General features: G+C 46.2%; 1 protein-coding gene across 2 annotated transcripts in view; it reads right to left on the reverse strand.

Moving 5' to 3' along the window:
* LOC135525912 (cysteine-rich motor neuron 1 protein-like) overlaps window positions 1-15,996 on the reverse strand; it is a 46,029-nt gene extending 30,033 nt beyond the window's left edge. For both annotated transcript variants that reach the window (XM_064953885.1, XM_064953884.1), the window contains exons 1-3: window positions 15,217-15,996; window positions 4,967-5,128; window positions 4,567-4,740 (exon numbers count right to left, since the gene is read on the reverse strand). In XM_064953885.1, coding sequence (XP_064809957.1) covers window positions 4,567-4,740; window positions 4,967-5,128; window positions 15,217-15,505 — 625 coding nt within the window. In that variant the 5' untranslated portion in view covers window positions 15,506-15,996. The remainder of the gene's footprint in view (window positions 1-4,566; window positions 4,741-4,966; window positions 5,129-15,216) is intronic.
* Window positions 15,997-16,716: the final 720 nt, after the last annotated feature.

Consider the following 16,716-nt stretch of genomic DNA (forward strand, 5'->3'; position numbering starts at 1 on the left):
AGGCAGAGATGGATCTGTGGCTCGCTGCAGGGGCTGGGGCTGGGGGTTGGGGCAGGGCAGGGCTTGAGGGCCGGAGCCCGGCAGGGCTCGAAGGGTTGGGGCTGGGGCTTGGGAAGAGTTGTGGTGTCTGGTGATCAGGGCTATAAGCTGACTGAGAGCAGTGAGAGGACTGACAGGCTGACACAGTGATCCCAACTCGCCTAGTGGAGACGCTCTTTGCCTGAACCACCACACAAGCTGAGACACACACACGCACACACCCGCACACACACACGCACCCACCCACACACACTTGGACATGAGCAGGCTCGCTGGGTGCGACAGGGGCCGTAGTTTCCGCAAACGACACACAAACACAGAGAGAGGAGAAATCTAGCACCCCTGCCAGCTACTGGCAGTCTGGAATGGCGAGTAATAGCAATACCACAAAGAGGCTGCAGCCAAGTAGAACTAATGATGCTTTCAGGAGAAGGACCCGGGCGGGAGGGAGTGTGGTGCTACAGGTGGGCCAACTCCGTAGTAACGAGCTTCATTGTACCATGGCATCATGGTGGGCACGGCTCCCATGTCTGACCCGCATCAACTCCACTCACTCTCTTTTTCCTCCCTCCACTTCCTCCCTTTTAAAAAGTACTCATACGATTATACTAAACTTCAATACTGCCCCATTTTACAAATGATGTATTCAAACAAATGGAATTCTACAGTATTACATTGCATGTATTTAAGTATTTTGTTGTTGCAGTGGGGACAGTAACATTAGTACTCTCGAAAAATGATACTTTAAAGTGAATGGCTTTAGATATTGATTTATTTTTATGTTTAGCTCATGTTTAGCTCAGATACTATAATTTAAACTTATGAATTAAGGTGTCTGTATTATAATAAATGTGCCAATGTAGACATTAAAAAATGCATTTCTATAGCTTCCAAAATACCAACATGGAGGAACGGTGGCTTCAAAACAGTGTATCTGTCACACCCTGACCATAGTTTGCTTTGTATGTTTATATGTTTTATTTGTTTATATGTTTTATTTGGTGTGATCTGAGTGGGCATTCTATGTTGTATGTCTAGTTTGTCTGTTTCTGTGTTTGGCCTGATATGGTTCTCAATCAGAGGCAGGTGTTAGTGGTTGTCTCTGATTGGGAACCATATTTAGGTAGCCTGTTTTTGGGTTGTGGGTGATTGTCTATGTTAGTTGCTTGTGGCAGCACATTTTGTATATAGCGTCACGGTTGTTGTTCATTTATTGTTTTGTTTTGTTTAGTTTACTTTGTGTTTTCGTCATCCATTAAAATGATGCATTCACACCACGCTGTGCTTTGGTCCGCTTCTTACGACGATTGTGTCAGTCACCTAGTATATAGAGTACCAGTCAAAGTTTGGACACGCCTGCTCATTCAAGGGTTTTTCTACATTGTAGAATAATAGTGAAGACATCAAAACTATGAAATAACACGTATCGCTACAGCATTCTGTAGCGATACGCCATCCCATCTAGTTTGCTCTTAGTGGGACTATCATTTGTTTTTCAAAAAGACAATGACCCAACACACCTCCAGGCTGTATAAGGGGTATTTGACCAAGAATGAGAGTGATGGAGTGCTGCATCAGATGACCTGGCCTCCACAATCAACTAACCTCAACCAAATTAAGATGGTTTGGGATGAGTTGGACTGTAGAGTGAAGGAAAAGCAGCCAACAAGTGGTCAGCACATGTGGGAACTCATTCAAGACTGTTAGAAAATTATTCCAGCTGAAGCTGGTTGAGTGAATGCCAAGAGTGTGCAAAGCTGTCACCCATATTAACCTTCTGAGGTTAACCATGGTTGGGTGTTTAAAGTTGAAAGTACAATGATGTAACGTGATATACAAAACAACCCAACGGATTACATCCACCTTCCGTTTTCCCAGATCTGCTCTCTGTAGGCCACTACAATATTATGTCACATGAGCAACATGAATCAAATCAAAGTATTAGTAGCTGCAGAACAAGTCCCTCTTCTGAAGGCCACATCGGGAAACTCCTTGTCATAAAAGCACACACCGGGCCAGAGAACTAAGCAGAGACCCCAGGCCATTTTCTGCACTTGACACAAATAACTTGTTAAGATGGCTTCCCTGACTACCCCTAGCCAGCATAGCTGGCTCCCTGGCCTGGCCTCCTTCTCTTCCACTAATCTGATCAATCTTCAGAGATTCTGTCGAATACTTCCTCCTTAGCAACACATGGTGCCTGTGTCAATGTCACCTCACAGCAGCCATCATGACATTGACCGCCGTTTGAAGTCCAACAACATGCGTCAGCATGCGGAAAGTACATATATAGAGAACCTTTAAAAGTACTAAGAAATGGCTGTTGGTGATCAAGCGCTGCAGACAGTGAAGTAGCAAATTACGTTTGCGCCCCAAGTCTTCAAACAAACAGTAAACAGGAACACCAGTCAGGATGGTTGGCTCGCCTCAGAAGGCTACTCGATAATCTGAACATGAAGAGCCAGTCCCAAACCACTACCATGTGTAAATGTACAGACAGAGGATGCTATGTTCAAATACAGGGCTGAAAAAGTGCTTAAAGTACTGGCAATAATTTTGCTTTCATCTTCAATTGCGTGTGAAGAGGGGTCGGAATCACTGTAAATCTCATGCAGCAAAACCAGAGCTTATATTATATTTAGACATCACACGCTAACAGACACATTCATACAGAGCTAAAGCACTACTTGGTGAGATGGGTAGGCCCGCGGCCCCTCTAAAGTCCCTGCCACTATGCAGACAGACAGCAAGACATCCACCAAGCCAGTCAGACAAAACAAGTGAATTATGACTGCCTTGAACACACACACACACACACACACACACACACACACACACACACACACACACACACACACACACACACACACACACACACACACACACACACACACACACACACACACACACACACACGCACACACACACACAAATAAACCTGTTACTTAATGAGCGGCTGTTGGAAGGGTGTGTGAGGAGTGGTGAAAACCCATAGGCTGCTAAAAAATGTTGTTTACTGTTTTCAGTGTTGTCATTTCACGCTGTCGTCCTCTCTTGGCCGTCCATGAGGATGGGAAGTTGCGAAATGCAGCAGTCGACTGGTGTATATTTTTCATAGTGACACAGGAGAAGCTAATGACACTCTCTCTCAACAATACAATGTGAGCACAGTTTCCCACATGTCTAGAGGGATTTACTGAACCAATGTGGCTTAGAAGAAATATCCAAATACACAGCCAAGTGACTGTAAATGCTCTGTAACAACCCCAACATTTCTTTATAGATCTAATAACCTCAGATAGGCCTCTATGGCACGTCGCCAGCTATAGTACTACAGCTACACTGGCTGCTCTACCCCATACATCATTATATTATCAGGAATTATACCGATTTGCAACAACACATTTTTGCCATTTCCCAACTGAATTATCCAATACAAAAAAAATGAAAGTACAAACATAATCTGATGTGGCAAATCTAAAACACACTTTCTAGTTCTGGATCTAGTCAAATCAAATCAAATTGTATTTGTCACATGTGATGAATTACAACAGTTATAGACTTTACAGTGAAATGTTTGCTTACGAGCCCTTCCCAAAGATGCAGAGTTAAAGAAACTATAATAAAAATATGAATAAAAAACATGGAATTGGGCCTCCTAAGCTGAACAAATGTGCTCAGTATACTGACGTAAGTCCGGGCTTCTGGCACAATGTGGCTGTATAGTATTATGAAGCAACTAATGATAACTAACACAGCGAGACAGAGAGAGTCTCTGAGTTCACTCACTGGCACTTTTTCAATGAGACCAATGTTCTTCATACGTACAGAGAGAGCTGCCATATTGGCTTTATGCATCTCTCTCACAGTTCTGTCAAAGGGGCGAAATAGAACTCACCTTAATAACAATTCTCACTTAGAAGTACCAGTCAGAGAGTCAGCTAAATGAATACTTACACTTGGCCTCTCTATGAACCACATTTAAACAACCAGCCCATAATAGTCACTCTGGTACCTGAGCTCTGTGGAGTTCCATCTTCCGCCTCACTCAGGGCTTTAACCCTGGACAGGGACAGCATTCAGCCTACACACTATACTGTTACACTTTACTGCCTGAACATTGTGTAAGCACATTTATAACACTTCCACCTTATATTCTCCTCATATTATAACTTCTCTCTGCCTTTCTGTCTGTCTCAGTGTTGGCATGGAAAGGACTTAGAAATAGACTGACTGGTTGTCTACTACACCTCGTTGTGCTGACTCGCTGTACTGTATGAGTCAGGTAGCACATGACTCTACGTAAATATTAGGGTACATGCCTATCACTATTACCACATATGCTTAATAAGCTGAGATCAACTCAAATAGAGATTGTGTAAAAGACAGCATACAAGGATTTTGTAGGATAAAAAAGGTCAGATCTGTTTATGAATCTGCATCTACATTTTGTTCACTGTATCAGCACACTTTCTGCAATATGACTTGAGCAGTTGTTGGGTTAGTTTTAGGTTAGTTTAAGGTTACCTGCGGCCTCCTGGCACTGGCTGCGGTTGATGTAGGTGAAGTGGTGGTGGCAGCTCTGGGACTCACACACACAGCCCTGTCCTGTCAGGTTGCACCCAGAAAACATGCAGGCTGGGTTGGACGGGCCCACAAACTTCTCCCGCTGCCTGTCCCGGTGCTCAAGTCTACGGCTCTCTAAAAGAAAGAGAAGAGGGGACAGGAAATAGTCAGTCATCATGAGTCACTGACATTAGCACCACACAGATCCACGCTGGGACACCCTCATGCAAAGCCTGAGCTTGTGTGTCATCACTAAGATATGTTCCTAGCGTTAGTCACCAGCGTTCAACATCTGATACGGATTAGCAACGTTCAAAGGATTGCATTCTTTGCTCCTGACTGCTAGTTGTGGGAGACTCACCTGTCTTGCCGGCCCTCATGCAGGATTCCATGTCAGGGTAGGCGAAGGAGCCCAGGCAGGATTGACGAGCGTCACACACACACATGGCCCCCGCTCTGTCACAGCCCGTCTGCAGGGGGCAGCGCTCATCCTCCAACCCAGCCTCCGGGCTGTCAGGCAGAACTGTGGAGAAGAGGAGACGTGATATTAGAGGAGAGAACAAGAAGAGAAGCATCGTCAGAGCGATCCAGCACAGTGTAGTGGGGCCTGGGCTGAATCAGAGCAACCCAGCGCATCATAGTGGGGCCTGGGCTGCAACCAGAGCAACCCAGCGCATCATAGTTGGGCCTGGGCTGAGTCAGAGCAACCCAGCGCATCATAGTGGGACCTGGCCTGAATCAGAGCAACCCAGCGCATCATAGTGGGGCCTAGGCTGCTTCAGAGCAACCCAGCGCATCATAGTGGGGCCTGGGCTGCATCAGAGCAACCCAGCGCATCATAGTGGGGCCTGGGCTGCATCAGAGCAACCCAGCGCATCATAGTGGGGCCTGGGCTGAATCAGAGCAACCCAGCGCATCATAGTGGGGCCTGGGCTGAATCAGAGCAACCCAGCGCATCATAGTGGGGCCTGGGCTGAATCAGAGCAACCCAGCGCATCATAGTGGGGCCTGGGCTGAATCAGAGCAACCCAGCGCATCATAGTGGGGCCTGGGTTGCATCAGAGCAACCCAGCGCATCATAGTGGGGCCTGGGCTGCATCAGAGCAACCCAGCGCATCATAGTGGGGCCTGGGCTGAATCAGAGCAACCCAGCGCATCATAGTGGGGCCTGGGCTGAATCAGAGCAACCCAGCGCATCATAGTGGGGCCTGGGCTGAATCAGAGCAACCCAGCGCATCATAGTGGGGCCTGGGCTGAATCAGAGCAACCCAGCGCATCATAGTGGGGCCTGGGTTGCATCAGAGCAACCCAGCGCATCATAGTGGGGCCTGGGCTGAATCAGAGCAACCCAGCGCATCATAGTGGGGCCTGGGCTGCTTCAGAGCAACCCAGCGCATCATAGTGGGGCCTGGGCTGCATCAGCCATCCCTCCCTGATCTGTTCCTGCCCTGCATATCGTGCCATAACACCGCTGTTGAGCTGATGTGTTTGCTTTTGTTCCACAGCGAAGTGCCCTCCCAGGGTTCCCCTCTGCTGGCTGTCCTGATTCCTCCTCTGCTCTCTGTGTGCCACCACCTACACCATGGCCCATGCCAAACCATGTGATTAGTGTTTCATTTGAAGGTTAAAAAAGTGCCTGTCCCTCATTTTAAGGTGAACCCTGTTATGCGAACAGAACTCTTTATTTTAATACGGTGAGACTATTATTATTCATTATTATTTACTCCATAAGAAACATTGAACATCTGATAGTCAAATCATGGTGTAAAAGCAGGTGAGCTGGTTCTATTCTTTTTGGCCATTTTCTGGTGTTTTGTTACCCATAGATAGACAGGCTAGAAATGTAAAAAAAAATATATATAAAAGAATGCCCCTCCTTGTTGCACACAAAGAGCTTCCATTCCCCCCGTCACAAGGGGATTTATGGCTGATCTAAGATGAAATCGCCAACCCTGTTACGGTCAACCCTGTTACGGTCAACCCTGCTACGGTCAACCCTGTTACTTTATTTGGCAGTTAATAGTCACTTACAGTATTATTTTATTTATTTAACCTCTTGAGATGGGAAGACATGTTTTTATTAAGGCGAACATGTGCTCATCATGACAGAATGTTCCAATTATGTGAAATTAATAATTCACTAACCAAAAGGGACTGATTTCATGGAATGACCCAGCTCCTCCAGGCTGAGCTCTACACAAACACATCTAATGACAATGGTGGGTGGAGGGTGGAGGGGAGACAGGGCCCCTCTCACCATGTGGCTTAATTACCACCAAACCCCTGGGATCAGAAGCCCCACCACGTCAGCTGCCGGGCGAGCCCCCCTTTCTGCTCCTCAGGGACCCCCACAGGGTGGCTCTGTTCATGCCTGATGCAATGCTGCCTGCCACAGAGTAAACAGGCTCAAACAGAACACGCCACAGCACAGTGCTCTGCTCCTCTCCCTCCAACGGCTTAGCCCCTGGGCCTCAATCAACAACGTAAAGACTTGATTACTGCTTAACAAAATATGCTGGCTTCTCTCACAGACACATTTAGAACTGTTGTCGAAAATGAGTGCCTGAGCGGTGCCATGGGTATACTTTTCATTGAGCTGCGATGGGTATACTTTTCATTCTTTTCTTTCAGAAAGGGAGGCCTTGCTTTCATACTCTTCCCTGGGCCAGGAGACAATGCAGTGATGATTCATTAAATATGATGGTGTATGAATGAAACGTCTTGGCTGGCTTTGAAGAAAATACTTAAGAAAATTCACGTTGTTAATTTATTAATAAGAAACAGAGAATTGTGTTATTAGATGTTGTGGGGAAAACAGGGATGAACTTCTATTCCTTTCAGAAGTGGTCCTTGAAGTAGAGCTCGCTGTCTGTAGCCTATAGTGGTCACCCAGACTAACCCATGGCTCTCTCTGAGGTGTTAATTCTGCAGCTCAAAGTGTGAATATGGCCAAACATAATATTTATCAGAGACTCTAAAAGTGATTATTTCCAGAGTTAAATATTGGGTGGCAGACAGTCATGGTCCCTATGAGCTAAAACAGCTGAGACATTAGGGAGAGTAGAGGGGGGAGTAAGAGGTACCCACTACCCATATTAACTTTGGCTTGGCCTTGAAATGTCATCTCATAGAAAACTCCTCTGTCTAACAGGCAACCTGGGTAGACCAGCCAGCTGGTAGAGAGAAAGGACAAGGACAGGCTTTTCAAACAGACCTCTACTGCCTTGCCAAAACTCTTCCTCGTTTCCTGTCACTTTTAAATGATCCGCACCTCCAACTTTTTTCTATCTCTGGGCTTTTCTGTGCCTAGGAGAGTATTTGTACACGGCAGTCATTGACACTGGGTGTCTGAGTCTGTGGGGTGCTTCAGGAGTAGGAGGCAGGAGGTAGACAAAGCATAATGAGAGGATGGGGGGGGGGGTGAACCTTTAATTACTGTAGCTAATGATTAGGTTGACCCCCTGGCTGTGATATGACCCCACTCAGCTGGCCTGGCCTGGCCTGGTCCTGCTCTGACTCTGGCCAGGGCTTGGATCACAGTTGGGTCTCTGGGGGAGTCCTCTCAGCCATGGAGACTGCTTGTCTTGGCATCTGGAGCTGCGGTGGGAAAGTTGACCTCTGAGACCCTGTGGCTGATAGCGGGCCAAAAAGGAAGTCTTTGAAATATTAGATCATGCTAGAGGAAGAGGGAAGTGGACAGCATGTGAAGAAGTACTGGAAAAGACGCAGTGTCCAGTCTGTGCTCTTGAGGACAGGTGGGAGCTTTGAAGAGAGAAGAGGGGGCACTAACACAGTGAGACAGCTAAAACAAAAACACCCTGGCCAAACATTGATATCACTCAAGTGGTGCAATACCCTTTGTGGGTGAAATTAGTTATCTATGTGTTTGGATTCACAGGCAACTTTCCCTAATCACAGCTGTCATAACAATAAACAACCACTTTATTGTTAAATGTGCAACCAGAGGGAAAAAAACTCTAGACCACCTTTACTCCACACACAGAGATGCATACAAAGCTCTCCCTAGCCCTCCCTCGCCCTCCATTTGGCACATCTGACCATAACTCAAAACTACTGATTCCTGCTTACAAGCAACAACTAAAGCAGGAAGTACCAGTGACTCGCTCAATAAGGAAGTTGTCAGATGACACAGATGTTAAGCTACAGGACTGCTTTGCTCGCACAGAGTGGAATATGTTCGGGGATTCTTTCGACGGCATTGAGGAGTACACCACATCCGTCACTGGCTTCATCAATGCATCGATGACATCGTCCCCACAGTGAAGGTACGTACATACCCCAACCAGAAGCCATGGATTACAGGCAACATCCGCACTGAGCTAAAGGGCAGAGCTGCCGCTTTCAAGGAGCGGGACTCTAACCCGGATCCCGCTATGCCCTCTGACGAACTATCAAACAGGCAAAGCGACAATACAGGACTAAGATTAAATCGTACTACACCGGCTCCGACACTCTTTGTTGTTGGCAGTGCTTGCAAACCATTACGGACTACAAAGGGAAGCACAGCCACGAGCTGCTCAGTGACACTAGCCTACCAGACGAGCTAAATAACTTCTATGCTCGCTTCGAGGCAAGCAACACTGAAGCATGCATGAGAGCATCAGCTGTTCCGGACGACTGTGTGATCACGCTCTCCATAGCCGATGTGAGCAAGACCTTTAAGCAGGTCATCATACACAAGGCTACAGGGTCAGACGGATTAGCAGGATGTGTACTCCGAGCATGCACTGACCAACTGGCAAGTGTCTTCACTGACATTTTCAACCTGTCCTTCACGAGTCTGTAATACCAACATGTTTCAAGCAGACCACCATAGTTCCTGTGCCCAAGAACACCAAGGGAACCTGCCTAAATGACTACCGACCCGTAGCACTCACGTAAGTAGGCATGAAGGGCTTTGAAAGGCGGGTCAAGTCTCACATCAACACTATTATCCCAGAAACCCTAGACACAGTCCAATTTGCATACCGATCCCAACAGGACCACAGATGATGCAATCTCTATTGCACTCCACACTGCCCTTTCCCACCTGGACAAAAGGAATACCTATGTGAGAATGCTATTCATTGAGTACAGCTCAGCACCCTCGAAGCTCATCGCTAAGCTAAGGACCCTGGGACTAAACATCTCCCTCTGCAACTGGATCCTGGACTTCCTGATGGGCCGCCCCCTGGTGGTAAGGGTAGGTAACAACACATCTGCCACGCTGATCCTCAACACGGGGGCCCCTCAGTGGTGCATCCTTAGTCCCCTCCTGTACTCCCTGTTCACCCATGACTGCATGGCAAAGCACGAATCTAACACCATCATTAAGTTTGCCGACGACACAACAGTGGTAAGTCTGATCACCAACAGCGATGAGACATCCTATAGGGAGGTTGTCAGAGAACTGATCGATACCATCGGTCACCACATTCTTTTGGAGAGATTGCAAACCCAAATTGGTCTACACGGACAAGTTCGGGCCTGGTTTAGATCTTATCTGTTGTAAAGATATCAGTTTGTCTCTGTGAATCGTTTGTCCTCTGACAAATCAACTGTAAATTTTGATGTTGCTCAAGGTTCCGTTTTAGGACCACTATTGTTTTCAGTACGTATATATTTTACCTCTTGAGGATGTCATTCAAAAACATAATGTTAACTTTCACTGCTATGCGGATGACACACAGCTGTACATTTCAATGAAACCCCAAAAAGCCCCAAAATTGCCCCAACTGGAAACCTGTGTTTCGGACATAAGGAAGTGGATGGCTGTAAATGTTCTACTTTTAAACCCGGACAAAACAGAGATGCTTGTTCTAGGTCCCAAGTAACAAAGAAATCTTCTGTTGAATCTGACAATTAATCTTGACGGTTGTACAGTCGTCTCAAATAAAACTGTGAAGGACCTCGGTGTTACTCTGGACCCTGATCTCTCTTTTGACGAACATATCAAGACTGTTTCAAGGACAGCTTTTTTCCATCTACGTAGCATTGCAAAAATCAGAAACATTCTGTACAAAAATGATGCATGAAAATTAATCCATGCTTTTGTTACTTCTAGGTTAGACTACTGCAATGCTCTACTTTCCGGCTACCCGGATAAAGCACTAAATAAACTTCTGTTAGTGCTAAATAGGGCTGCTAGAATCCTGACTAGAACCAAAATATTTGATCATATTACTCCAGTGCTAGCCTCCTAAACTGGCTTCCTGTTAAGGCAAGGGCTGATTTCAAGTTTTTACTGCTAACCTCCAAAGCATTACAAGGGCTTGCTCCTACCTATCTTTCTGATTTGGTCCTGCCGTACATACCTACACGTACGCTATGGTCACAAGACGCAGGCCTCCTAATTGTCCCTAGAATTTCTAAGCAAACAGCTGGAGGCAGGGCTTTCTCCTATAGAGCTCAATTTTTATGTAATGGTCTGCCTACCCATGTGAGAGATGCAGACTCGGTCTCAACCTTTAAGTCTTTACTGAAGACTCATCTCTTCATTGGGTCATATAATTGAGTGTAGTCTGGCCCAGAAGTGGGAAGGTGAACGGAAAGGCTCTGGAGCAACGAACCGCCCTTGCTGTCTCTGCCTGGCCGGTTCCCTTCTCTCCACTGGGATTCTCTGCCTCTAACACTATTACAGGGGCTGAGTCACTGGCTTACTGGTGCTCTTCCATGCCGTCCCTAGGAGGGGTGCGTCACTTGAGTGGGTTGAGTCACTGACGTGATCTTCCTGTCTGGGTTGGCACTCCCCTTGGGTTGTGCCGTGGCGGAGATCTTTGTGGGCTATACTCGGCCTTGTCTCAGGATGGTAAGTTGGTGGTTGAAGATATCCCTCTAGTGGTGTGGGGGCTGTGCTTTGGCAAAGTGGGTGGGGTTATATCCTGCCTGTTTGGCCCTGTCCGGGGGTATCATCGGATGGAGCCAAAGTGTCTCCTGACCCCTCCTGTCTCAGCCTCCAGTACTTATGCTGCAGTAGTTTATGTGTCCTGCCTTATCCAGTGTCCTGTGTGAATTTAAGTATGTTCTCTCTAATTCTCTCTTTCTCTCTTTCTTTCTCTCTCTCGGAGGACCTGAGCCCTAGGACCATGCCTCAGGACTACCTGGCATGATGACTCCTTGCTGTCCCCTGTCCACCTGGCCGTGCTGCTGCTCCAGTTTCAATTGTTCTGCCTGTAGCTATGGAACCCTGACCTGTCCACCGGACGTACTACCTGTCCCAGACCTGCTGTTTTCAACTCTCTAGAGACAGCAGGAGCGGTAGATATACTCTTAATGATCTGTGATGAAAAGCCAACTGACATTTACTACTGAAGTGCTGACTTGCTGCACCCTCGACAACTACTGTAATTATTATTATTTGACAATGCTGGTCTTTTATGAACATTTGGACATCTTGGCCATTTTCTGTTATAATCTCCACCCGGAACAGCCAGAAGAGGACTGGCCACCCCTCATAGCCTGGTTCCTCTTTATGTTTCTTCCTAGGTTTTGGCCTTTCTAGGGAGTTCTTCCTAACCACCATGCTTCTACACCTGCATTGCTTGCTGTTTGGGGTTTTAGGCTGGGTTTCTGTACAGCACTTTGAGATATCAGCTGATGTTTGAAGGGCTATGTAAATACATTTGATTTGATTTAGTGCCAGGATAACAACCCCTCTCTCAACATGATCAAGACAAAGGAGATGATTGTGGACTATAGGAAAAGGAGGACCGAGCAAGCCCCCATTCTCATCGATGGGGCTGTAATGGAGCAGGTTGAAAGCTTCAAGTTCCTTGGTGTCCACATAACCAACAAATTATCATGGTCCAAACACACCAAGACAGTCGTGAAGAGGGCACAACAATGCCTATTCCCCCTCAGGAGACTGAAAAGATTTGGCATAGGTCCCCAGATCCTCAAACATTATACAGCTGCACCATTGAGACTGGTTGCCTTTACTGCCTGGTATGGCAACTGCTCGGCATCCGACCGTAACGGACTACAGAGGGTTGTGCGTGCGGCCCAGTACATCACTGGGGCCAAGCTTCATGCCATCCAGGACCTCTATATCAGGCGGTGTCAGAGGAAGGCCCTAACAATTTCCAAAGACCCCAGCCACCCTAGTCATAGACTGTTCTCTCTGCTACCGCACGGCAAGCGGTACTAGAGCGCCAAGGCTTGGTCCAAAAGGCTTCTTATTAACAGCTTCTACCTCCAAGCCACAAGTCTCCTAAACAGCTAATCAAATGGCTACCCAGACAATTTGCATTATCCCCCATCCCAGCCCCATTTTTACGCTGCTGCTACTGTCTGTATATTATCCTTGCATAGTCACTTTAACTCTACCTATATGTACATTATGACCTCAATTACCTCGACTAACTCTGTACCGTTACGTCCTGTTACATCCTGTAATTTTATTATTACTCCTTAATTATTAGACATTTTTCTATTTTTCTTGTTCATTATTATTATTATTTTTTACTTCAGTTTATTTCAGTAATGACTTTCTTAAAACTGCAAAACTGAAAGAATATTTCACTGTAAGGTCTAAACCTGTTGTATTCGGTGCATGTGACAAATACAATTGGATTTGGTTTGATTTGAAGGTGAAAACTTAATATACAGTATGCAAATCCAGTCCAAAAGTCGTTATAAGCTTTACACTTACTGGATATTTTGCATTCTGTTCAATATCAATTGTACCAAATATTTTCTCATTGACTGTACACGTTTGTCTACTACAGACATCACATGAATACTTGGTCTACTTCCTTCGACCTCTATCACTCTTCCATATTGACCACCCAGAACAAGGAGCAGAGAGAGAAGCAGGGATCAGAGAGCGGAAACATTTACCCCCTACTCCTGATTGCGACCTCACTTTAATACCCTACCCCTGGCATGGGAGGGAAATCCCGGATCAACCCGGGCCCTGTGAGGTGTTTATTTACCCGCACCCAGCCAACTCTGCTGGGGGGCCACGTGCATGTGCTGGGGCCCACCGCTAAGGGACCAGAGGCACGACTCAATCATGGAAGCCATTCACTTGGACCCATTCAAAGTAGTTAATTTGACAGAGGAAGTAACTGGGGATATGAAAGGGGATTAAGGCCTCTGAGCACAACCTTAAATAAAGCCCAATCAGGGACACTGTCTCCTGGGACACCCTGGGGTCGGAGACCCCCGGACCCCCAGACCCCACAGCGTGATGATGGAGGAGGGCAGGGTCATGTAGATCTGGCCCCAACGTGGGACTGCTTTCTCTCACCTCTGGTCATGTCAGTCCCATGCAATCCCTTTATTTCAGTCTGGATAGAGACCAGGTGAGGGACTGACTGGTAGGGGGTTTGAAGTGATCCTGACCATGCCCCATGCCCACTTCTCTCAGGGGGAAACTCCTGTTCTCCCTAACTGTGTGAAGACCTAATCTTGGCTACACGCACACACGCATGCACGCACACACACATGCACGCACACACACACACACACACACACACACACACACACACACACACACACACACACACACACACACACACACACACACACACACACACACACACACACACACACACACACACACACACACACATCACATCACAATGGTGATGGATGGGTAGCCTAGAGGCCCTACAAGAGATTTAGAGAGCCAGCCTTTGCAGTATAATCTTCCTGGGGGCCAGGGATATCATGTACACAACAGCTTTATAGACTGTTAGTATACAACTGGTATAGGACATGGGTCTGATAGGAGGGAAGGCAGGGACACTACAGTGGGATTCATGGTAAGGTCATTCAGATAAATCTGCCAATGACCTTTGCAATTTTGCCTTGACCCCAAGGGAGCCCTCAGAGCCACATCACAGGCCTACTGATTGTGCAGCCACATCACAGCAAAACACTTTCTACAGGGACAGCCAATCTGTTTCAGGATTAAATTAAGACAGAGTACTTGAAGTGTACATGCACAGTTACAGTCAACACATTTCCCATTGTTAAGCTACCCATGCGTTTTAAATATTAATTTCTGTTTAATCTCAATTCAATGACTTTTTTTAGAGATGTCAGGTTGGGCTCTGGCAGTAAAGTCTGCACTCTAGTAAGACTGACGTGGAGGCATGCTGCCAAAGCTGTTGCCAAACCTATTGTCATGCCTGCAAGCGAAGAGAGCTGGTGTTTAAATGGGGAAAGTGAACAGTCTATCTAACATGAGACGTCCTCTGTTGGCAGTCAAGAGCTACTAAAACCTTGAAATCTGGTCCAACCAACCCACTGAGAAGAGAGACAATGTCAACAAAGCACAGTCAATGGAATCATGAACTGGCTGGCACACTGTAGTGTAGCCAAGCCAAATGACAATAATCACTTACTACGGAGATGAAACTTTTATGCCCTGAGCTGAGAGTGATCTTGATGAACAATCATGTTGTTGGAACCTCAAAGCCAAACCTCCAATTCTTCCATCAATCAATAAGAAATGATTTCCTAGAAGCCTTACTATAAAATTAAGATATTTTTGCCACTCTAGGTTATGCTCACATTTCAGAATGGGAAACAATACTAACATTTAATTGGGACTACTTTATTCATAAAGTTATACAAATCTTATTTTAGACATAAGCTACCCACCTTTACAAACTCCTATATCAGGGAGCGTCACAGCTCCCGTTTGGCTGACAGCCGCGCAGGTTAGTCCTAAAGCGCAGTAGCCCAGTTCCCAGTCTTTGCCGCCGCACGGCTCCCACTCCAGCCGGCTACACTGGTCGCAGCATCCGCACGGGTCCTTGGCTAGAGTCCGGCCACTCTCGCAGGCTTTCAGCAGACACGTCCGGATATCACATGGCTTACATTCATGAGCCATCAACATACGCACCAGAATTGAGAAATGCAAGAATGTGACCAAACACGTACTGAACATATTTCAAAGCTGATGATGAGTCCAACAAGTTTGGTATGTTAAAAATGTAAGCAGACTATTTTCTTCTGTCAAGTGAATCGCCACATGAAATCCGCGAGGTCCGTTGTTCCAAAATGTAAAAGTTGCGGTTGAAAAACGAATTTAAAAAGTTGTTGGTGCCTTGCGCTGTTAGTACCTTCACTACAACAGACTAGGCAGCATATAGCCTTCTACAATAGCCTACCGTGGAAAAGTGAACGGATGCTCCTGGTCTGGTCTCTCCGCAGGAGAGATGCCAGTAGGTATGTGTACTTTCAGTGTCGTTTCAATTAAAATAATATTATGCTACTCTCACGCCGCGTCCTACGACATCCACTGTGCGCGTATGTCTGTCTTCTGCGTTTGGAGATGAGTGAGGATGCCCTAACACCAAAACACGGGGATGCAATCTGAGACCCAGATTGACATTTCAGGCACATAGAAATTAGCAGCACCCCTTCCTCTTGACTGACATGGACGCCACCCAGTCACAAGTAGCGACCGGAGGGAGGATTTGAATTTAGATATCCCCTAATCGTTCGGCTGGTCCTCTCGTTTTGTTACGCAATAGGTATGCATTCTCAATATAACCTTGACAGTCCCGTTGAACATAATGTTCTTTCCACGTTTACTTTTCTTTTATACTTTTTAACTTAATGACAAATGCATAGTTAAAACACATTAATCACATTTTCATTTAAAACATGCTGTTTTCTATTTTAATCTACTGTATTTTCAATTCAATTGAGGATTATGGTAAATGCTCATTGTAACGGATTTTGAAATAGATTATTACGCTTGTATGCAATTCAACAAATACATGTTTTTCAATCAGTAGGCTGCGCACTAGGGCATCTCAAGAAGCATGTAGACCAGCATTCAGGTGTGATCTCAGTCACACAGGAACGCAACAACATTCTGGGCACATTGCTTAATTCGTGGAATAGAATTAACATCTGCACACTGGACATCATTCAATCCCAATAACTCCAGTTGATGGCCCATGTCAAAGTATAATTTGCCTATCCAATAGCCCTTGTCCACCTCAGAGAGCTGTTAAGCAAGGCTCGGCCACATCTTGAGTTCTCTCTGCCCATAGAAATACAGTGCAGTGACCAGTGGAGACCTAAAGTAGTGGTGCCAATGACCAGTGGACACCTTGGTCAGGTCTATATGAGGTACGTCATATTGTG

This window comes from Oncorhynchus masou, chromosome 32 (assembly GCF_036934945.1).
Source record: "Oncorhynchus masou masou isolate Uvic2021 chromosome 32, UVic_Omas_1.1, whole genome shotgun sequence".
In the NCBI taxonomy this organism is placed as follows: domain Eukaryota; kingdom Metazoa; phylum Chordata; class Actinopteri; order Salmoniformes; family Salmonidae; genus Oncorhynchus; species Oncorhynchus masou.